This window comes from Pongo pygmaeus, chromosome 8 (assembly GCF_028885625.2).
Source record: "Pongo pygmaeus isolate AG05252 chromosome 8, NHGRI_mPonPyg2-v2.0_pri, whole genome shotgun sequence".
NCBI classification, from domain to species: Eukaryota; Metazoa; Chordata; class Mammalia; order Primates; family Hominidae; genus Pongo; species Pongo pygmaeus.
Genome location: NC_072381.2, coordinates 58,047,818 through 58,072,850, shown reverse-complemented (window position 1 = coordinate 58,072,850; position 25,033 = coordinate 58,047,818). Strand labels below are relative to the sequence as shown.

The 25,033-nt window shown below is 36.3% G+C and overlaps 1 protein-coding gene and 1 pseudogene across 10 annotated transcripts in view; one reads left to right on the top strand and one right to left on the bottom strand.

The window, feature by feature from the left end:
- The window catches only part of CCSER2 (coiled-coil serine rich protein 2), a 192,420-nt gene that overhangs the window by 115,818 nt on the left and 51,569 nt on the right, over nt 1-25,033 (top strand). For all 10 annotated transcript variants that reach the window (XM_054503015.2, XM_054503019.2, XM_054503017.2 and 7 more), the window contains one exon: nt 22,038-22,121. In XM_054503015.2, coding sequence (XP_054358990.1) covers nt 22,038-22,121 — 84 coding nt within the window. The remainder of the gene's footprint in view (nt 1-22,037; nt 22,122-25,033) is intronic.
- LOC129006478 (calcyclin-binding protein-like) lies at nt 12,380-14,742 on the bottom strand (annotated as a pseudogene).

Genomic DNA, 25,033 nt, shown 5'->3' with positions numbered 1-25,033 from the left:
AGCCACGATGGTCTCGATCTCCTGACCTTGTGATCTGCCCACCTCAGCCTCCCAAAGTGCTGGGATTACAGGCGTGAACTACCACGCCTAGCCAAATGTTCGTTTCTTACACAGACTTTCAATTCATTCCCACATTTTTAACCTTAAGGGGTCATAAATGTATGTTTTTCTCTTTCTGGCAAAATGGGTGATAAAGGAATGAGAAGAAGACAAATTCAGAAGGTTGGACGTTCAGTAGGAAAAGTAGTGAGATCTCTTTGGCTTCTTAGTGTCCTAAAAAGATGGTGGGGGAAGGTGATGGTACTACATTAAAAGAAATGTAAAGGACAAGTATATACAGTGTGAAAGTTTGAATTGTATATTGATTTGGACAGATCAGCTATAAAGGACATCTTGAATTAGTTGGGGAAATTTGAATATAGCCTGTATATTAGATGAGATGGAAATTTACTAAAATGGAAAGGGGAGATTGTTGACTGAAAAAAGTAGGTTATAAGGCTGTGTGTACATTATGATCATTTATCTATGTATATCTACATCTGTATATTTCTCCAGAGGGATATGCTCTAAGATGTTACTAGTGATGATTCCTGGATGGTGAGAATGTAATTTCTTTTTTGTGTGTTTTTTAAAAAATCTGTTTTCTCATTTCTAATTCTCCACGCATTATTGTTTCTGGGGGGAAGAAAGGTTTTTTAAAAGGTATGTGTCTTATCCAGTGATCAGTTAATTAACTGGCTATGTTAAAAATGTAGGATGCTCACGCTGCCTGACTCCAAACTATATTACAAGGCTACAGTAACCAAAACAGCATAGTGCTGGTACCAAAACAGATACATAGACCAATGGAACAGAACAGAAATAATGCCACACATTTACATTTACACACATTTACAACCATCTGACCTTTGACAAACCTGACGAAAACAAGCAATGGGGAAAGGATTCCCTATTTAATAAATGGTGTTGGGAAAACTGGCTAGCCATATGCAGAAAACTGAAACTGGACTCCTTCCTTACACCTTATACAAAAATTAACTCAAGATGGATTAAAGACTTAATTATGAGACCTAAAACCTTAAAAAATCTAGAAGAAAACCTAGGAAATACCATTCAGGACATAGACATGGGCAAAGACTTCATGACTAAAACACCAAAAACAATGGCAGCAAAAGCCAAAATTGACAAATGGGATCTAATTAAAGAACTTCTGCACAGCAAAAGAAACTACCATCAGAGTGAAGAGGCAACCTACAGAATGGGAGAAAATTTTTGCAGTCTATCCATCTGACAAAGGTCTAATATCCAGAATCTACCAGGAACTTAAACAGATTTACAAGAAAAAAACCAACCCCATCAAAAAGTGGGCAAAGGATATGAACAGACACTTCTCGAAACAAGACAATTATGCAGCCAACAAACATATGAAAAAAAGCTCATCATCACTGGTCATTAAAGAAATGCAAATTAAAACCACAGTGAGATACCATCTCACTCACGCCAGTTAAAATGCCGATCATTGAAAGTCAGGAGACAACAGGTGCTGGAGAGGATGTGGAGAAATAGGAACGCTTTTACACTGTTGGTGGGAGTGTAAATTAGTTCAACCATTGTGGAAGACAGTGTGGCAATTCCTCAAGGATCTAGAACCAGAAATACCATTTGACCCAGCAATCCCATTACTGGTTATATACCCAAAGGATTATAAATCATTTTACTATAAAGACACATGCACACATATGTTTATTGCAGCACTGTTCACAATAGCAAAGACTTGGAACCAACCCACATGCCCATCAATGATAGACTAGATAAAGAAAATGTGGCATATATACACCATGAAATACTGTGCAGCCACAAAAAAGGATGAGTTCATGTCCTTTGCAGGGACATGGATGAAGCTGGAAACCATCATTCTTAGCAAGCTAATACTGGAACAGAAAACCAAACACTGCATGTTCTTACTCATAAGTGGGTGTTGATCAATGAGAACACGTGGACACAGGGAGGGGAACATCACACACCAGGGCCTGTCGGGGGTAGGGGGCTGGTGGAGGATAGCGTTGGGAGAAATACCTAACATAGACGACAGGTCAATGGGTGTAGCAAACTGCTATGGCACATGTATACCAGTGTAACAAACCTGCACGCTCTGCACATGTATCCCAGAAGTTAAAGTATAATAATAATAAAAAAAATGTAGGATGCTAGAGAAGAGGCAGAAGAGATAGATTTAGGGCAGGTTGTCAAGGACCTTGTGTGCCATAAAGGTAGCTGGGGCATTGTTCTATTGGTAGTAGTAAGCCAGACAAGTGACTTGGCCAAATTGTTATTTTTTAAAAAAAATTACTGTAAGGGATAGGTAGAAAATGAATAGCAGAGGGAGTGACTTAAGTCATAATATTTAGGAGGCTGTTTGCATCCATTCAAATTTTAGGCTAAAGTCGTTAAATTTATTTGGACATTCTTCTGGGTTCTCCGATATACATTATCTCTAGTCTGGAAAGTAGGTGATATTGGCTTCACCCTCATAGTTGGAAAGGGTGAGGCTCAGAAAACTAATTAGTGATATAACCAGGATTTTTTTTTTACCCTAATCTATATGACTCCAAGGCCTGTTGCACACAGTGGTGTTCTAGAAGATACCTTGAGGGACAGAAGGGAGAAGAGAGTGTGAAGGAAACATACAGCACTAATTCTACCATCATTCTGTGTCTCCTTAGCCAAACCCAAGCAAAGGAATCTTTGTTTTATTAAATAGTACTGTTTAAGAGTTCACTTGAAAAAAGTCCTCACTGCACACAAAATTTTAAAAAATTGTAAACCATTATATTTGGCCTTTGATCTATTTTTTATTTGTGGTTTTACTCAAATTAAGATTACTTTATAGCTTAAACATCTCTTTTGTGTACCTCATTCTACTCATCACAACATCATTATGGGATAAGAATGACAAGAGTAGTAATTCCATTTTAATGGTCAGAAAACTAAGACTGAAATTTAATTGTGTTTTGCAAGATCACCCAGTTGTGCATATTAATATAGAGTGCATTTTAAACTCAGGGCTTTTTAATTATTTTAGCTTAATACCTCTGTATAGTTTATTGCCTGATTTAGAAATTTTGAATAAGAATTTTGACCCTGACATGAAGAACATGGGGACATGATGAAAAAGATAGTTTTTTGTGGTATCTTGTCTCTTTTTTTTTTTTTTTTTTTTTTTGAGATGGAGTCTTGCTCTGTCGCCCAGGCTGGAGTGCAGTGGTGCAATCTCGGCTCACTGCAAGCTCCGCCTCCTGAGTAGCTGGGACTACAGGCGCCTGCCACCACGCCCAGCTAATTTTTTGTATTTTTAGAAGAGACAGGGTTTCACCATGTTAGCCAGGATGAACTCGATCTCCTGACCTCGTGATCCGCCTGCCTTGGCCTCCCAAAGTGCTGGGATTACAGGCGTGAGCCACCTCACCTGGCCGGTATCTTGTCTCTTTAAGTCTCTATACCCTGTTTCAAAAACTTCTTATCAAAGCATAATATACATACAGAAAAGGGTATAATTAATAAGTATTTATCTTAATGAATTGTCAGAAACTGAAAATACCTGTGTAGCCAGCATCTAGCAAGAAATGAAACATTACCAGAATAGAATCCTCTGCTTGCCCATTCTTATGGTGGCCAATGGATTTCTGAAAATATAGATGAGTTTGTCTGTATTTGAACTTTGAAATGAAATGAAATAATATAGGATATACTTGTTTTATATCTGGTTTCTTTTGCTTAATATTATATTCATGAGTCATCCATTTTCTGCATCATTCTCATTGCTGTAGAGTATTCTATTGTGTTAATATAGCGCAGTTTATTTCATTTGTTCTATAATAGATATTTGGACAGGTTTCCTTTTTTGTTGTTTATTATGAACAGTTTTGCTGCTGTATTCTAGTATGTGTCTTTTGGTGAACATATATATGCATTTTTATTGTATTTATACCTATAAGTGGGATTGCTGGGTTAATTATAAGTTGGGTAAATATTCAGCTTTAGTAGATACTACAAAGGTTTTCTAAAGTAGTTATACCCACCCACTCTTTCCCCTTCTCATTTCTTTTCATTATTTTTTGTTTGCTCTTATCATATTATCACAGTCATCATCTGTTTTGACCTTGCAATAAGAAATGAAGAATTTAAGATGGAGTAATGGAAAGGCACGATGATACCTCTTCCTAACATGTTATTTGCATTGCAAAATATTTGATTCCTGTGATTTATGTTATGTCTACTTCAGGATGCTTGTTTTGGGGATAAAAATAAAGGAGTATATAATAGTATTTTATGAACTGTCAAATGTGATATACAAATGTTTAGTTTCATTATTCCCTCCCCTCCAACGTTGAGAATAAACCCAATAATTTTTCCCTCACATAATTCTCCGATTCACTGTGTGTGGGGGCAGTGGGTGTAGTGGCAGTGGTAGGTGATGGAATATTAGTGGCATCATCCTAAGTGGGGTTCACCAAGAGCTAAGAGGCTACTGAATGATTGCCACTTGGTCGCAAAGAACCAAAGAAGAGCCAGAGCATGCCTGTTTCCCTATCCCCATATTTCTCATCACTCCAGGAAAAAAAGGAGTTTATGAAATATTCATAATAAGAATATATACAACATAAGGGTTCAGTTTAACTTAGAATGTGAAGGAGCTTGTACTCCTAACCACCCAGATTAAGAAATAAGACATTAATAAGCTCCCTGTATGCTCGTTCCTGATTGCAGTACCTTTCCTTTCCAGAACCTAGAGTTTTCCCTTGTTTTTCCTCTCATTTTTACCATCTGTGTTTGTATTTCCGTGAATATAAGGTTTGCCTCTTTTTGAACTTTATATAAGTGAAATTATAATGTGAGTATTCCCCTATGGCTTCTTTCATTCAACATTTTTTTAAGGTTCATTCATGTTTGGCTCTACTTCATTAATTTTCATTTCTCTGTTGGTGCTCCAATCTATGAACAAAACATACTGTCTTTGTCTGTTTTACTCTTGATGTCCATTTTGTTTGTTTCCAGTTTTTTTTTTTTTTGACTCTGACAAATAATATTCCTATGAACATTTTCCTGGTACAACCGTGAGAAAGTTCCTCTGAAGTATCTAATCAGAATTGGAATTTCTGAGTCCTGAAGCATGGAAATATTTTACCCTAGAAAAACCAAACTGTTTTCCAAAGTAGTTCAGTCTTTTTTACTCCCCTCAAGTAGTAGATGTTGTTTTTCATTGTTTCACATGTATGCAAACTTGATATTATCCAACTTAGGAATTTTTATCATATGGATAGAATATAGTGACATTTAATTGTGGTTTTAATTTACATTTCCCTGACTGCTAATAAAGTTGAACCTTTTTGTATGTTTAAGGAATGTTTGTTGCCCGATCATGTCTTTTGTGTGTATGAGAGAGATTTTTGTATATTCTAGATGCAAGTACTTTGTTGGTTATATGTGTTGCAAATATTATCTTCCATTGTGTAGAGTGCTTTTTCACTTTCTGATATCCTTTGATGAAAAAAAGTTCTTAGTTTTAATATAGTGAATTTATCAGACTTTTTTCTTTGTGGTTTACACTTTTAGAAATCCTTGTTTGAAAATCCTTTCTTGCTCTGAGGTCATAAAAATATTCTATTCTTTTCTAAAAAATTAAGAATTTTGACCTTCACAATTAAATCTCAAATAACTTGGAATTGATTTTGGTGCATTTAAGGTATGAGATAGAGGTCCACTTTTATTTGTTTTTATCTGTGGGTGATCAGTGGATTCAGGGCTTAAAGTGTGAAGAGTTCGTTTCTTTTGTTTTGTTTTGTTTTTTGCGACAGAGTGTTGCTTTGTCACCCAGGCTGGGCAGTGGTGCAGTCTTGGCTTACTGCAGCCTCGACCTCCTGGGCTCAACCGATCCTCCCAAGTAGCTGGGACTATAGGTATGCCCCACCACACCCGGCTATTTTTGTTATCCTGCTAAGATTCTGAATCCTCATGCATGGCTGCTCCCACTCTTCGTGTACCCTTTTCTCATACTACTCCAGCTCTGACTCCTTGTCAGCCCATTGGGCTCTGATACTCCACACCAATCCCCATCTCCAGATGGACGCCTTCTCACTCTGCTTGGCCTCTGACACTGCACGTCAGTTGAGTCTACACATGGATGCCCTTCTTACCCATTTTGGGTCTGAAACCTGGCATTGAGCCCTTTACTCATTATCATGCCTGAGCTCTGGCAGTCTTTGCCAGGCCATCCTGTGTGTGGATATCCACCTCACTCTGCTTTGACTCTGATAGCCCATGCCAGGCTGCTGATTATGCACATACACTCTATTCTTTCCACTTAAGTTTGACTCTAATATCAAGCTATTTCCCCACCCCTCATGGATACTGTTTTCATTCCTTTTGGGATATGGCATATATTGGTAAACTGCCTCCCTACGGAGACATGCTCTTTCAACCTACTTAGGCTCTGAAACTTCCTGCTTGGCTTTTGGGGTGGAAACCTATTTTGCTCTGACTTACCTAATGGCTTGTTAAGAAAGGAATCGGAAGGTGAAGAGGAGAATTAAAAAAAAGTATCAACTTTATTGAGACAGAATGTACATTCAAATAAACTGCACCCATTTTAAGTGTACAGTTTGTTTTGATGAATGTATGCAATTGTGTAATTACCACCACATTCAAGATATAGACCATTTCTGTACTGATAAAGTTCCTTCATTTCCCTTTGCAGTCAGTTCTTTCTCAAACCCGCCCCAGGCAACCACTATTCTGCTTTTGCTTCTAAAGTTTTATCTTTCTTAGAATTTCATCAAAATGGAACCATTTGATATGTATTCTTTTTGTTTCTGAATTTTTTTACTCACCTTAATGGTTTTGATACTCATCTGTGTTTTGCTAGTATCAGTAGTTCATTTCTTTTTATTGCTGAGTAGACTCCATTCTACATATATGTACCACAATTTGACTTTTATCAATTTATCTGTTGATAGACATTCAGGTTGTTCTTAGTTGTGGGATAATTGGGATAATGCTGAATCTCTGCATTTCAGTGATGAAAGTTAATAGGAATAAATGTAATTAAGAAAAATCAGGCCAGGCGCGATGGCCCATGCCTGTAATCCCAGCACTTTGGGAGACCGAGGCAGGTGGATCACCTGGGGTCAGGAGTTCAAGACCAGCCTGGCCAAAATGGCGAAACCCCATTTCTACTAAAAATACAAAAATTAGCCAGGCATGGTGTCATGTGCCTGTAGTCCCAGCTACCTGGGAGGCTGAGGTGGGAGGATCACTTGAACACAGGAGGCAGAGGTTGCAGTGAGCCGAGATCATACCAGTGCACTCCAGCCTGGGCAACAGAGTAAGAGTCTGTCTCAAGAAAAAAATCAGAGTAGACAATTCCAAGGTGGAGTTTTGGGTTCAGGCAAATTTTCCTACTTGTACGATCTTGGAAAAGTTGCTTAAACTCTCTGTGCTGCAGTTTCCTAGAAAAGATAATAGAGATTATAATAGCTCTTACTTCAGGACTGTTGTGAAGAATGCATGAGGTAATTCCCATAAAATGCTAACGTGGGGCCGGGGGCGGTGGCTTATGCCTGTATAATCCCAGCACTTTGGGAGGCCGAGGTGGGCAGATCACCTGTGGTTGGGAGTTCGAGACCAGCCTGATCAACATGGAGAAACCCCGTCTCTACTTAAAATACAAAATTAGCCGAGTGTGGTGGCGCGTGCCTGTAATGATCGGGAGGCTGAGACAGGAGAATTGCTTGAACCCAGGAGGCAGAGGTTGCGGTGAGCTGAGATCGCGCCATTGCACTCCAGCCTGGGCAACAAGAGCAAAACTCTGTCTCAAAAACAAAACAAACAAACAAAAAACACATTAAAATGCTAACATAGTATCATCCATAGTATCTTAAAATGCTAAGCATACTATGCTGATAGTATTCTAAAATGCTAAGCATAATATGCTGATGTTTCAGCATAACCTGATAAATGTAATGCAGTTAATGCATGTTAGCAGTTAATAATAGCAACATGTTTCATAGTAACATGAAAGTCAAGGGTTTTTAATTGCTCACAATTTTATGTAGCTGCCCAGAAAGCTAATTTTATTTACTTCAATACCTGCGTTTGTTTATTAGTATTCTGTCAGTACCAAGGATCATGGTAGTAATGAAGATAAAAATAAAGAGGACACAGTTTTTAACCTGTACCCAGTACATTGTTCGAAAACTATAGGTTAAAACCGGTTAGTGGGTCTTAAAATGAATTTTCATCATGACTAGAATTTTTGGTAATGAAGTAAAACAGTATAAAACTATCAAGAGGACATCACATGTAATAAGGACAAATACTTTTTCATGAAATTTGTTTTTAGTGAGAGAAATATATGTATATCTCCCTATATTACACACATGGATATGTGCATACACATGTAAATACATACCTATTCATGTATATATGTACTTGGTTGTGTTATAAAATGTATTTTTATTGTGGATCAGTGTCCCCACCCCCCAAAATAGAAAACTCTGTTCTAGTAGATAAACAATACTATGCTCAAGACTCCAAGGCCAATAAATCATAGAGCTGGGACTTCAGTAGTAAATAAGGCAGCTATCACTGCATCAATAAAACATTAAAATGTCAGTAAATTTACTGAGAGACATTTGTGATGTTTTATTTTTAAAAACCTGAGAAACTTTGTAGGAACCATTTATGTTCTATGGGAAGACTAAATATTATAAATGCTACAGATATTAAAGTAGTAATCAAGATAGCTAGCTTATAGTCTAGGGGAATATACATGTATTAAATTAAATAATTACAAGAATGATGTGTTGCAAAGGGTAACAAATTAGGTATTATAAAAAGATTGTGTAAGATACATTCTGAGTGTATAATAAATTGTGTGTTGTGTAAAGATTGTACAAAATATAATTTGAGTGTATGGTGTGTATCTACAGTTTGTCTCAGTACGATTTACAGATTTAATACAATTTCAGCCAAAATCATAACAGCTTTGTTTTCGGAATTTATCAAAATGACTCCAAAATTGGAAACACCAAAGGATAAGATTTGTGTACATTGAAAAGGAGAAAGGGGAAAAAACCCTTTAGAGCAGGATATAATACTGACACAAATAGACACAACACATAGAGCAATGAAAGAGAATAGGAAACGTAGAAATATGTGCTGAAGTATTTAGTAAAAAATAATTGGATATAGAAAGGTTTTTTTTGGTTTGTTTTTGTTTTTTTTGTTTTTTTTTTAAAGAACAGGGTCTTGCTGTGTTGCCTATGCTGGAGTGCAGTGACTATTCACGGGTGTGATCATAAAGTACTGCAACCTCAAACTTCTGGCTTCGAATGATCCTCCTGCTTTGGCCTCCCAAGTAGCTGGGACTACAAGCATGCGCCATTGCGTCCACCTGCATATAAAAACATTTTATGCAAAAGTTACTGAGGAAAATTTATTAGTTTAGGAAAACTTAGTTTCTTATACTGTAGCAGAACACAGATGGCTTGAGGAGTTGGATATTTTTTAAAAATCAAAATCTAGAAAAATTAGTAGAAATTAGGAATATCTTTAAGTGCCAAAACAAACCTACAGGAAGGGATATCTGGGTTCAGATATGTACAGACGTAACAGATACGTAAATGTGTAGATTCAATAAAAAATTTAAACAGAAAAAATTTGTAAATACTATTTGCTTAGAATATTATAAAGGTTCTATTTATATATAACAACATTCCAGTTAACTTGGATGCCAGATAGATATGTTTTTTATTTCAAAGTGTCTTTGCCCTGACCATCTGTGAGGATCACTTCACCTCTAAAGCGCTTATTAAAATCAGATTTTATAAGTCAGTGTTTTTAAAATCCTCTCAAATGTCGCTTGAATTAGTAGATTTTAAATCCCACTGTTGAATTTTACAGTATTACTCAAAAATTATTTGTAGTGCACATTCTGGACTGTGTGATGTGATGTGATTGTTTATCTATATACCTTAATATTTAAAAAAGAAAAAAAAAACTTACAAAAAGAAAAGAAAGAAAATGTCTCTGTCCTCTTCCTCTGCTCCCTTTCCTAGGATGCCTCTTGTGATTGTGTTGTAGCATATCTGAAACACAAGGCAGCTTTGTTGACATCACTGATGATGCTTGTTAGTAGGGACTTGTCAGTGCTGCTAAACATTTTTGTTAGTCACTTCAAGTATCTATGTCCATTGCAGCTGCTCGGGAACTCATAGGAAGATCTCAGTTTTTGCAAACTCATGGAAGAATCACCTGGGTAAGATGGAGTTTGTTACAGGGTTTTCAGCAAGTTAACATGTGGAAGAATTATAGTATTAGAACAAAAGTTTACCATTGTGATGTGTCAAAAAAGAAGAGTGGAAGATGGTTTGCTGACAATAGTCCTCTAATGCTTTTAGAATAGAGGAAGGTTTATCCATCTTTAATAAAATCCTGATAATGTATTAGCATCCTAATTGCATTCAGAGTTCAGAAATTCTAACTAGAACCTGTAGTAACTGCTAAAACATTTCACCTAGTAAAGCAGCCCAGAATTCCTAGACAGTCGGTTAACTATGAATTACTTATTTTTTGTTCAGTTGCTATGGATTTTTTGTACTATTTTTGCTCCTATGCATTTATTAAATATGTTTATGCAAAACACTTGGAACAGTACCCAGCACTGGTCAATAAATGTTAGCTCTTTAGTATGTATAATGTGAAACATGAAAATTGAATGTATGAAGTTATTTCTTCAGTATTTTTTAGAAAGAGTGTGTGTTCTATTTTATGATCCCCTCCCACCCCCCACCCCCCCGCAACCAAATGTTTCCTAATTTTGGCCTGGGCACTTTCCTTTTAGTCAAGGATTGATAGAGAGTACTAACCATTGGTTAGTGTCAGAGTTATTAGGGGGGTGGTTATTATTTGATTCAGTTGTTGTTATATTCCTAATCTTTAAGGCTCTTGTGCTTTAATGGAAATAATAGCTTTTTTGTCTTTTTGATCTCCTAAAATCTGGACTGCTAGACTGTTTAATAAAAAGGAGCAGAATTTTTTGTAGCATATTGATAACTTAAACACTAGTAACTCCTAGTTTTCTTGGGCTGTCCTATGCATTTATTTTATTTCATTTTTTTTTCAGTTTTCAAAAATAATGACTTGGTATATGGGGCTTTCACTTAATTTATTTCTAATTTCTAATTTTTAAATTGATCAGAACAATATATTTCTATAATATAAGTTCTTTGGAAGGTGTTAATATTTTCTTTGTGGGCTAGAAAAGAGTTTGGAAAACTTTTCTTTAGAAGATCACATAGTAAATATTTTAGCCATTTTGGGCAAGACACAAAATTGAGGCTATTATGTAGATAAAACATTTCAAATGAGACCATTTAAAAATGTGAAAGCATTCTTAACTGTAGTAAAAAGAGGCAGCTGGCCAGATTTGTCCTGTGAACCATAGTTTGTTGATCTCTAGCCAACAGCATGGTCAGTTTTTATGATGGCTCTGTTCGTTTGAATAGAATATATATTTTCTGTATCTTAGGTAGCAGTATGTCTATTATATCAGGCTTGTTAATTGTACTATTTATATCTTGCTTATCCTTACTAAATTTTTGCCTTTGATGTGTGAATTTCTGAGAGTAGTGTTAATCTCCTGCTATAATTACAGATGTCTCAGTTTCTCCTTTTAATGCTTTCCATTTTTGTTGTAGTATTTTCAGGCTATTCTATCAGGTGTATACATGTTTATGATTGGTACATCTTCTTGGCAGATTGGTCCTCTGATTACTAATTAGAATTCTTTGTTTATCTTTATTAATACTTTCCTTCTTTAATGCTACCCTGCTTCTCATGTTACAATAATATTGCTATTTCAGCTTTTTGTAGGTGTGATTGTTGAGATTTATTTGGTGTTTCTCTCTCCTTTTTGCTTGCTTTTAGCTGTTTTTTGATCAAATCTTATATTAGTTTTTTGGAGCTGCCATAACAGATTACCACACCTTGGAGGCTTACATCAATAGAAGTTTATTCTGTCATAGTTCTGGAGGCTAGAAATCCAAAACCAAGGCGTTGTCATCAGGGCTTTGATCTGTCTGAAGGCTCTGTAAGAGAAACTTGCGTTTCTTCTACCTTCTAGTGGTTACCAGCAATCCTTGGGTTCCTCGGTTTGTAGATGGCATCTCTCCAGTCTCTACTTCCATCTTCACATGACCTTCTCCCTTGTGTGTCTGTGGGTCCAAATTTCTCCCTTCTTATAAGGATATCAGCTAATTGGATTTATGACCCACCCTAATCCAGTGTGAACTCAACTTGATTATATTGTAAAGGCCTATTTTCAAGTAATGTCACGTTCACAGGTTCTGGATGGACATGAATTTCTAGGGGGGACATCATTCAAGCTAGTGCAGTTCTATTGAGATGCAATATACACAGTAAAATTCAGCCTTTTGGTGTACAGTTTTTTTTGAGTGTTTAATAAGCATATTTTATTTAAATAAATCCTCGTAGGAAATGAAGAATTCATTGCTTTTACTTAGAAGAAGGCTGTTAAATAGATGTCAAATTTATATATGCAGCTCACCAATATTTCCTTATTGGCAACATCCGTATTTCCACAATACAGTTCCCAAAAGGACTTCTAAGTCTCAAAATTCTGTCTCCTTTGATGTGCTTCTCTCTTGATTACACCCAGGCTTTATTAATGGTTTGCTTCATATCATTATCTCCTTCTTCATATATTTTCTTTAGAATATTCATCAATCCCTCACTAGCATCTGTTTCAGTATCATAGGAGGGTTTCTCTTTTTCTTTGCACTTGATTTGGTTTGGCTGTGTCCCAACCCAAATCTCTTCTTGAATTGTAGCTCCCATAATCCCCACGTGTTGTGGGATGGACCTGGTGAGAGGTAATTGAATCATGGGGGAAAGGGTTTTTCCCATGCTGTTCTCATGGTAGTGAATAAGTCTCATGAGATCTGATGGTTTTATGAGGGGCAGTTCCCCTGCACATGCTGTCTTGCCTGCCACCATGTAAGACATGCCTGTGCTTCTCCTTCCGCCATGATTATGAGGCTTCCCAGCCACATGCAAATGTGAGTCCATTAAACCTCTTTTTCTTTATAAATTACCCAGTCTCAGGTGTCTTTATTAGCAGTGTAAGAACAGCAATCTTTTTCAACCTGAGCCAGGTAATCCCTCCCACCTTGTGGTTTCCACTTTCTTTCTCTTTCTTTTCTTCTTTTTTTTTTTTTTTTGAGAAAGAATCTTACTCTGTCGCCCAGGTTGGGGTGCAGTGGCGCAATCTCGGCTCACTGCAACCTCCACCTCCAGGGTTCAAGTGATTCTCCTGCCTCAGCCTCCTGAGTAGCTGGGATTATAGGTGCCTGCCACCACACGTGGCTAATTTTTGTACTTTTAGTAGAGACGAGGTTTTGCCATGTTGGCCAGGCTTGTCTCAAACTCCTGACCTCAGGTGATCTGCCTGCCTCGGCCTCCCAAAGTGCTGGGATTACAGGCGTGAGCCACCGCGCCCAGCCTTTTCCACTTTCTTTCTGCATAAAATAAGAACTGTATCAGTCTTGACCTTTTCTGAACTGCCTTCCACAGAAATGGGTTTCAGGAGATTGTTCACAGTCATGGAGTAACTCCTCCCACTTAGATTCTTTACCAGAAGATCAAATGACCTCTCTGTGAAATGCACCTGCACATTCTCAGTGGGAACTTGATGAACTCCAGTTAAGGTAATGTAGATTTTCACAGACTTATCTGACTGATCCCATCCATAATTACTGGTTTTCACTGTATATCCCATTGTAACGGGAGCAATCACAGCATCTGGCTTTTCATTATCAAGAAGTTCTGCTTTCTTCTATGATTGCTGTTGCATCTTGTTCTGGATTTCCATCTCAATTTTGGATTTTTTTCACCTGTAAGGGCATCGCGTACTCCTTTCCTAGTAGCCTTCACCAGCAACACCTTTGCTTCTTCTAGATGTTTCTGTAGCTCTTCCAAAGCCTATATCGGGCTGGGTCAGGCCAAAGGCCCGAGCTGCAGCCACACAGGGGAGAGAACAGGAAACGCCATGCTGAGCCCTCAAATCAAACACAGACCCCCACCTGCATGAATTCAGTGTACAGTTTTATGAGCTTTAATTGACAGTTTTGCAGCTATTACAATCACCTCCCAGAATTCCTTATTTTCTTTTAAAGTCAATTTCTACATCCACTGCTAGCTCCTGGCAACCACTGATATGAAAAGATTATCACATAAATGGATATGATATAGCCTTTTGAGTATAATATATAGCCTTTGAGTCTGGCTTTTTTTACTTAACGTAATGCAACTTGAAATATTCATTTATGCTGTACCGTGTATTAGGAATTTCTTTCTATATATTGCAGAGTTAGTGTTCTATTTTAATGCTACCAGTTTGCTTATTCATTTACCAGCTGAAGGGTATTTATGTTGCTTGCTAATTTTTTTGCAGTTACAAATAAAGCTGCTGTAAATATTTGTTTACAGATTTTCATGTGAGCATGTGTTTTTATTTCTCTCGGGTAAATACTTGGGAGTAGGATTGCTGGGTTGTATGGTAAGTGTAAACTTAACTTTTTAAGAAACTACCAAAGTGTTTTCCTTGGTAACTATATCATTTTGTATTGCCGCCAGGAATGTAAGAATGTAACTATTGTTCTGCATTCTTGCTGGCACTTGGTATTATCAGTGTATTATAAAAGCCACTGAATAGGTGTTTAGTGGTATCTCATTGTTGATTTAATTCGCATTTGTGTAAAGATTAATGATATTGAGCATATTTTCATGTGACTGCCATTTGTATATCTTTTTTGGTGAAGTGTCTTTTTTGCCTATTAACACAAATGTCTTTTCTTACTGATTTTTGAGAGTTCTTTATATATTTTAGATATAGCTCCTTTATTAGGTATGTAAGTGATGAAACAAATGGATATTTTTAAAAATGGGACTAGCTTTTTGGGCAACTATGTACAATTGTGAGTTAATAACCCTGCACCTTCACATTCTCATTATTTTGTTACTATTGTTTTAAAATTAGCTAACACTTTAAAAAGGCTTTCTATGAGTTACCCATTATGCTCAGTATTTACTTGAATGATTGCAGATATTTTCTTCCAGTCCATGTCTTCTTTTATATATATATGCTAAATATATATAAATATATATAATTATATATTATACATAAATAATTATATGTAATTATATATAAATAATATATAATAATTATATATAAAAATATATGTATATATTATATGTATTATATATAAATATATAATATATATTTTAAATATATATTTAAAATAAATATATATTATAAAATATAATATAATATATATAAAAGAAGACATGGACTGGAAGAGAATATCTGCAATCATATATATATATACACACATATATGTATATATAGACATATATGTATATATAGACACATATATGTATATATACGTATATATGTATATGTATATACATATATACGTATATATACATATATGTGTCTATATATACGTATATACATATATATCTGCAATATATATTATATAATATATATTTATTTTACATATATATTTAAAATAAATATATATTTAAAATTATATTTATATATAAAAATATATATTATATATAAATATATATTATAAAATATCATATAATATATATATATAAAAAGACATGGACTGGAAGAAAATATCTGCAATCATATTTATATGTATAATATGCTATATATTATATATTATATATAATTGTATTATTTTTAATTTTAGTTATAATTATATAAATTATATATATATATAATTTATATAATTTTGTTTGTTTGTTTTTGTTTTTGTTTTTGGAGACAGAGTTTTGCTCTGTTGCCCAGGCTAGAGTGCAGTGGCATGATCTAGGCTCACTGCAACTTCCACCTCCCTGGTTCAAGTGATTCTCCTGTCTCAGCCTCTGGAGTAGCTGGGATTACAGGTGAATGCCACCACGCCCAGCTAATTTTTTGTATTTTGTTCCGTAGTGACGGGGTTTTACCATGTTGGCCAGGCTGGTCTCGGAACTCCTGACCTCAAGTGATCCGCCTGCTTCGGCTTCCCAAAAGGCTGGGATTACAGGCGTGAGAGCAGAAGTTCTGCTCTTGAAGTAAAATTTATCATTTTTTTGCCATCATTGTTTCCATAGATCATGTTTTTGGTCTAAGAAATCTTTGCTCAACACAAGATTGCAAAGATTTTCTATGTTTATGTGGGTAAGTTTTATAGTTTTAAGTTTGAAATTTAGGTGTATAATCTGTTTTAAGAGTTTTCGTATGTGGTATGAGTTATGGGCCAAGATTATTTTTATCACATGTGTATGTTCAGTTGTTCTAGTGCCATTGGTTGGAAAGAATATTGTTTCTGTAGTGTTTTGCCTTTGTATTTTTGTCAGAAATGCCTTTGACCATAAATGTGTGTGTCTGTTTCTGGACTCTTTTCTTTCCTTTGATGTATGTTTATCTTTTTGCTATTATCACATTCTCTTGGTTACTGGAGCTTTATAGTAAGTCTTGAAGTAGTGTGACTCTTCCAACTTTCTCTTTTCAGAATTGTTTGACTATTTTAGTTCTTTTGCCTTTTCATGTAAATTTTAGAAGCAGCGTTTCTATTTCTACAAAAAATAAATTCTGCTGGGATTTTGATAGGGAGAATACTGAATCTCCAGTTGAATTTGGAAGAGAGTTGATATCTCAACAATATTTAATCTTTCCATTCATGAACAGAGGATGTCTCCATTTATTTAGTTCTCTCTGATTTCTTTCACATATACACACACATATATATTCCTTCACATATACACATATATGTATATACATATATGTGAAAGAAATCAACCTATATATTTAGTATACAGAGTTAGTCTGTGTTTTGTTGGATTTGTACCTAAGTATTTCTCTTTTGTTATTTTGGATTTTTTCCCTTGTCTTTTGGATTTTGCTTTATCATAGATGGTATTTTTTTTAAAATTCAATTTTCAGTTGTTTGCCATACACAGTTGATTTTCATATATTGACCTTGTATCCTGTGATTTTGCTAAATTCATGTACTAGTTCTAGTAGTTTTTGTTTTTGTCTTTGAGACGTTCTCGCTCTGTTGCCCAGACTGGAATGCAGTGGCACGATCTCAGCTCACTGCAACCCCCGCTTCCTGGATTCAAGCGATTCTCCTGCCTCAGCCTCCTGAGGAGCTGGAATTACAGGCGTGTGCCACCACACCTGGTTAATTTTTGTATTTTTAGTAGAGATGGAGTTTTGCCATGTTGGCCAGGGTGTTCTTGAATTCCTGACCTCATGTGGTCTGCCTGCCTCAGCCTCCCAAATTTCTAATACTTTTATTATGGATACTTAAGGGACTTTCTACACCATACATTCTGTGTCTAAATGAGGGTTTTTTTTTTCTTTCCTATTTGTTCGCCTTTTATTTCTTTTTCTTGCCTTATTGCACTGGATAGAAACTCCACTATGATATTGAATAGGAGTGCCTTGTTCCTGGTCTTGGGGTAGAATATTCCATCTTTCACCATTAAATATGATGTTACTGGTAGGGTGTTTTGTTTTGTTTTGGTTTTGGGGGGGAATCAGAGACAGGGTCTCCTTCGGTTACCCAGGCTGGAGTGCAGTGGCATAGTCATGACTGATCGCAGCCTTGACTTCCCAGGCTCAGGTGATTCTCCCACCTCATTCTGTCAATTTGCTGGGACTACAGGTGCATCCCACCACACCTGGCTAATTTTTTGTATTTTTGGTAGAGACAGAGTTTTACCATGCTGCCCAGACTGGTCTTGAACTCTTGGGCTCAAGTGATCTGCCCCTCTTGGCCACCCAAAGTACTGGGGTTACAGGCATGAGCCACCATGCCTGGTGGGTTTTTTGGATGAACTTTATCAGGTTGAGCAAGTTCTTTTATTCCTAGCTTTCTGAGTTTTTTAAAATCCTGATTGGATATTGAATTTTGCCAGGAAATTTATCTGTGTCCATTGAGATAATTGTGCAGACCTTTTATTTCTCAATTTGGTGAATTACATTGCTTTCTGACTATTGAACCAGCTTTGCATTCGTGGATCAACCTCAGTTGCTCATGATGTATTTCCCTTTTTACATATTGTTGGTTTTGATTCTTCGATTTTTTTTTTTTTTTTTTGAGATGGAGTCTCACTCTGTTGCCCAGGCTGGAGTGCGGGGGTGCAGTCTTGGCTCACTGCAACTTCCGCCTCCCAGGTTCAAGCAATTCTCCTGCCTCGGCCTCCTGAGTAGCTGGAACTATGGGTGTACACCACCATGCCCGGCTAATTTTTTTTTTGCGTATTTTTAGTAGAAATGGGGTTTCGCCATGTTGGCCAGGCTCATCTCAAACTCCTGACCTCAGGTGATCCCCCTGTCTTGGCCTCCCAAAGTGCTGGGATTACACGTGTGAGATTTTTAAAAAGACTTCTGCATCCTTATACATGAAGAATATTGATCTGTAGTCTTCTTATACTGTCTTTGTTTTAGTATCAGGGAAGTGCAATTAATGGCCTCATTAATTGATTTTATTAATTTAATTTGATTTTTCTCTAAGTGGTTGTATAGAATTGATGTTATTCTCTTAAATTTTGGAACAATTTGCCAGTAAAACATCTGGCCTCAGATTTTTTTTTTTTTTAGTGAGAGGCTTTAAACCATGAATTCATTTTTATTAATAGTCATATGTTTACACAGGTTATCTGTTTCATCTTAGGTGAGTTTCAAGAGTTTGTTGCTTTTGAAGAATTTTGCCACTTCACATAAGTTGTCAAATTTGTGTGTATAGAGTCATTTATACTATTATTGCTTTATTTACTCCTAGCATTTGAGATGTCTGTAATAACATTTCTGCTTTCATTCCTGATAATGTTTTGATTTGTGCTTTCTTTGTTGCGTTTTGGCAGTTTTGCTAGATGTCTAGAAATTTTCAAAGAATATGTTTTTAGTTTCATTGATTTATTTGTGTTTTTTAATTTTCAGTTTCATTAATTTCTGTTCTTGATCATTTTCTTCTTTCTGCTTGTTGTATATTTATTTTGCTCCAGTTATTGATTTGACATTTGTCAAATTTGTTTTAATAAAAGTATTTCATTCTATAATTTTCCCTTATCACTCTGCTTTAGTTGCATTCCACAAATTTTGGTATGTGGTGTCTGTTATTTTCCTTCAATACACAATATTTTCTTGTTTTTCTTGAGACTTCTTCTTTGACCCAAGGATGATTTAGAAGGTTGTCTACTTTTCAAGTGTATGGAGATTATCTTTCTGTTATTAGTTTCTAGTTAAATTCTCTTATGTTCAGAGAGTGTATGTTTGGTGTATTTTTAGTTCTTTTAAATTTGGCTTCTCAAATCTGTAGGTTTGTGTCTTTCACCAAATTTGGGGTGTGTTTATCCATTATTTCTTGAAATATTTTTTCTGCCCACCCGTATCCTTCTGTGACTTCAATGACAGGAGTGTTAGCTCTTTTATTACTGTCCACATATGTTCCTGAGCAGGCTCTGTCAATTTTTTTTGACCAGTCTTGTTGCTCTTCATCATTCAGATTGGATAATTTTTGTTGATCACTCTTTAAGTTTATTGTGTAATCTGAAATGCTAGTATTTATAGCCCATCAATAGTACATTTTAAAATTTTGGTTTTTGACTCTTTTCAGGTCTAAACTCTCCATTTGTTTCTACTTTTTATATTCTGTTTTTTTTTTTTTCCTGAGATTTTCTCTTTGTAGTCCCTTCAAGAGTTTATTCTTTTGGAGAATTTTAATAACAGCTCTGTTAAAATCTCTTCCAATTCTACCTTCTGTGTCATTTTGGTGTTGGCGTTTTTTTATTGTCTTTTCCTTTGTGAGTTGACATTTTCTCCTTTGTTTAGATGTTGAGTAATTTTGGATTATATATTAGATATTTGAACGTTGTATAATGAGATTCCTGATCTTCTTTAAATCTTTATTTTATTTTGTTTTTAAACAGGCAAACAATGTGGTTGAGTTTAGGCTACAAGGTACAGCTAGCTGTCTTGATTGTGGTTTTAATGCCAGCTCTGTTTTCAAAGCTTTTGCCATGCTTTCCAGATCTGTTCTGAGTATACATCTTCCAGAGGCTAGTCTGGGACCTGGGAAGTAATCTTAGGTTATTTTTCAAAGTCTTTGCTATGCTGTTTAGGATCAGATCCAAGCAAGTGCTGCTTAGGGATGAACCGATGAATTTACAACAGCTTTACGGAGCTACTTTACTCAGTTCCTGGTATTTTGTGACCTCTCTGGTATTTTCTGTTTTGCTGGACTTCTCTTTTTTCCTCTATCCTAAATGCTGTTGTTTTATTTTTTCTATTCTGCTGTACACTTCCCACAAGTGCACCTGTATCTAATGCAAAGCAGTATGTGCTTGTGTTGTCTCATATTCCTTGGGGTTCCTGCATTGCAGTTGGGAAGAAGACATTTAGATATTTGGAAATAATTCAGATTTTACAGTCTGTCTCTCTTCTCAAATATACTTGTAGGTAGGACTGGCGATGCTTTTATATGTCTAGGCAGTAATAATGGAGATGAACTTTTTACTGAGATGAGTCCTATAAAACTCGCTTTACTTTCTTTATTTCTTAATTTTTAAAAATGTGTTCTGAGAATATTGCTATTCATTAGAATGTTGCCTATGTTCTTAGATCAAAGTCTTAATGTCCATTTGGCACCACCATAGAAAAGTAATTTATCTATGCTGGAAATTTGGCAAACACTTACTCTCTTGACTGTCAATCAGCATTACCTTTTGAACTTCCCTAAATACACATTTAGAAATTCTGGGCCCCATCCCTAGAGATTCTGTGTCAGTGGGTATACAGTACAATAAATTAAGAAGAAAATAACCTACATGCTCACCTCCCCTATTGTAGACATTATCCATGGTATGGGAGAACCAGAAAAGATATATCTGAGGAAGACTGCGATGTTACATTCCTTGAAGTTGCTGGTTCAGTCACTGGGTTTACTGAGGCAGCCAGGAATCATGAACAAATAAGGTGTTGAACCTCAGTTGTGCTGCCTTGGTCAGGGGCTCAGTCCTGATCAAGGTAGCACGTCATCCAGTTATATTCTTCACTGGTTCATTTTTCTTGAGGCTGTCTTTCTGAACCATTGAGTATGTGGTTTCTTATTACTAAACCAATTCAGCAAAGGGTGGAACTTAATATTGTCATCTTATTTTCTTTATAATGTTTTGGAACAAAAATCTTTATTTCACCCTTTTTTGAGGCATGATATACATCCAGTAAAGTGGTTAAGGTGTACCAGTCTTAAGTGTACAGCTCAAGCTTTTCATACGTATGTTTAACTACCATACACTCAGGACATAGAACATTTCCAGCTTCCTACTAGGTTCCCTAATGTTCCTTCTTAGTCAGTAACCCCCTTCCCTTTAGTCTACCATCATTCTTCTGATTTCTAACGCCTTACATTAGTTTTGCCTTTTCTCAGACTTCATATAAATGGAGTTATGCAATATATATCCTCATGTAGCTAGTATTTTTAATTCAGTTATCTTTGCTGCTAAACCTTATTGAGTTATTTAATATTATTGTTTATGGCTCCTTTGTACTCAAAACATGTCTAAACCAAAGCAGATTCAGTTGACCTTTGTTTTACACTTTTCTTAGGTGAAACAGTCTTAAAATTCTTTGGGAAATTTCTCATAATGCTTAATGGTTCTGTATTTCAACCGCTTATATAGTATCCGTTATTTACTTCCACAGATTATTCTTGCCGTAGCTCCCTTTTTTCTTCTTCCACATTTCCTTCTAACAGTATATACAGGGGAAATGAAGATTTCTAAAATTTTATCTCTCATTTGTTCTTCACCATGCTAGCATTTGGTCTGGGTAAATTCAGGTTCAACTGAATGTCCACAATTACTATATTAATCTAGTGTTTTTCTTCCCTTCTTTCTGACAGCATGATGGAAGTGGTTCATTGCATGATATTCAACTGTCGTTGCCATCCAGTCCGGAACCAGAAGATGGTGATAAAGTATATAAGGTATGACTATGTAGTCATGCTGGATTTTTCAAAATTCTTTTTAAATACTAAAATAATGATACAATGACAATGAAAACAATAATAAATGTATTAATACCTAAAGCATCAGGTTTGTTCTTAACTTTTGCTACTTTGTTAAGTTGAAATGATATCTCTGTGGTGCTTTAATTTGAATTTATCAGTTGGATAATGACCTCTCCTTGTATTACTACTGTTGCAAGATTTAAAAAGAAAATATATTGCTCATAATGATAAATAATTGAGTTTTTAAAATATGAGTAGGAATAGAAATTAAAATGGTTATAGGTGCTTCTCATATATAAATCCCAAAATTGAAGAAGTATACTGAAAATGAGATTAATTTATCTTTTTTCATGTTTAAAATACAGAATACAGATGTATTTTTGTGAGTGAAAGTGTTTTTTTATAATTCTTATTTATGTCTATTTTTAGTTGAAGAAAACTCTTTTATTTTGCAACTATTTAAGCACATATTTATTTCTTAAGCACACACAGAGATTCTTGGTTAATTTAATGCTTCCAAGTCAAGTTATAGTTAGCTTTTACATCCCATTTTCAGGGTACACTTATTAGTGTTTGCTAGTCATCTACAGTAACAACCTGAAAGGAGTGGTGGCTTATAATAATGAAATTTATATTTCCCTTACGTATTGGCTGTAGATCAGCTGGGACTCTGCTTCATGTGTCTTCTTCATTCTGGGATCCATACTGAGAAGGATCAGCCCCTATTGTGGGACATGTTATTGTGCCAGTGGGAAGAGAACTTTGATAGGATCACACGTGAATTCTGTTTGGATGTGGCACATATCACTTTCAAAACAATTCAAGGGGCCAGGCCTGGAATTAGTGGGTCAGAAAAGCATTATTTTCTCATAGGTTGCAGAGTGATTTATTGGGAAGAAGATTGCATATAAAGCAATCAAAATCACAAGAGTATAGTACAGTAGTCAATCTCATTCTCTCATCTTGGCTTTTCAACTTGTTGACTACCTGTCCTTGCCCAAATTGCTTCCCAACCCTGAGCTTTCATCCTGCTCTCAGTATAATACATTAAGTCAGCAGGTTCATAGCAGGCCATCTCTTAACACTCAGTTGAGAACCATTGACTTAGGTAATCTCTGATGACCTCCCAGTTTAGAAAAAAAAAATTGTGAATTTGTGACTGACATTTTAAAAGCAAAGTTGACCTCTTTCCTGATTTTTTTTTGTGTGTGCGTGTGAAAAAGTTTTTTACATATAAATTTTTTTTTTTTTTTTTAGACGGAGTCTTGCTCTGTCACCCAGGCTGGAATGCAGTGGCGCAATCTCGGCTCACTGCAGCCTCGGCCTCCCGGGTTCAAGCGATTCTGCTGCCTTGATTTCCCAAGTAGCTGGGATTACAGGCATCTGCCATCATGCTTGGCTAATTTTTTGTATTTTTAGTAGAGATGGGGTTTCATCATGTTGTCTAGGCTGGTCTCAAACTCCTGACCTCAGGTAATCCACCCACCTCGGCCTCCCAAAGTGTTGGGATTGCAGGCATGAGCCATCACACCCGGACAAGAAATTATATTTTAAAGAAAAAAAATTAATTCCAACATTTTTATGCAATTGGCATCTTTACTCTTTTTCAGTGTTCCTTTCTAGTTCATCTAAATATTTAATGCTATATGATAGACATTTTTTGTTTTTTTTTTCTTTTTTGAGTTGGAGTCTCGTTCTGTTGCCTAGGCTAGAGTGCAGTGGCACGATCTCGGCTCACTGCAAGCTCCGCCTCCCGGCTTCACGCCATTCTTCTGCCTCAGCCTCCCGAGTAGCTGGGACTAACAGGTGCCCGCCACCGCGCCCAGCTAATTTTTTGTACTTTTAGTAGAGATGGGGTTTCACCGTGGTCTCGATCTCCTGACCTCGCGATCTGCCCGCCTCTTCCTCCCAGTGCTGGGATTACAGGCGTGAGCCACTGTGCCCGGCCATATGATAGACATTTTGTTACACAGTATTTATTTCTTGTCCCTGCTCCATTTCCTTCCAGGCAGATTATTCCTAGTCTTTCTTATTACTTAAGCTGAGATGCAATAGGTCATACTGTCTCTTTTCTTCAGTATTCTGGTCTGTTTTGCATTTTAATCAGCAAATCCCCAACTGTGTCACCTTTCATCCAAAATGGTTTAGCAGTGCAGTTTCAAATGACACAAACACTGCATCTTGTGCCATTAAAATTTTAGGATCTAAAATCTCCATTGGACCTACCATGCCTCTAATCTATCCTTTTATTTAATCTCAGGACAGATCCCTCTCCCATTCCCTTAATGATCTCTTCCAAATAGCTCTCTCCAAGCTCCATGCTCAGCTATACTTCTCAACCTCTGCAGGTAGCCTTATGTTTGTTCATCCAGTAAATATCTTATGCTTCCTGCCTTCTTGCTTTCTTTTTTTGGTTTGTTTTTTTGGTTTGTTTGTTTTTTTTTTTGAGACGGAGTCTCACTCTGTTGCCCAGGTTGGAGTGCAATGGCACGATCTTGGCTCACTGCAAGCTCCACTTCCTGGGTTCATGCCATTCTCCTGCCTCAGCCTCCTGAGTGGCTGGGACTACAGGCACCCGCCGCCACGCCCGGCTAATTTTTTTTTTTTTTTTTTTTTGTATTTTTAGTAGGGACGGGGTTTCACCGTGTTAGCCAGGATGGTCTCGATCTCCTGACCTCGTGATCCGTCCGCCTCGGCTTCCCAAAGTGCTGGGATTACAGGTGTGAGCCACCGCGCCCGGCCTCCTTCTTGCCTTCTAACTTATCTATATTTGTCTCATTCTTACTCCTTTGTTCCAGTTACAGGGAAAAAGTGTCCACTGTGCTATGGAAGATCAGCTCTTCTGTGTTCTTAACTCTTGTCTTCTGCTGCTGCTTAAGGACCTAACT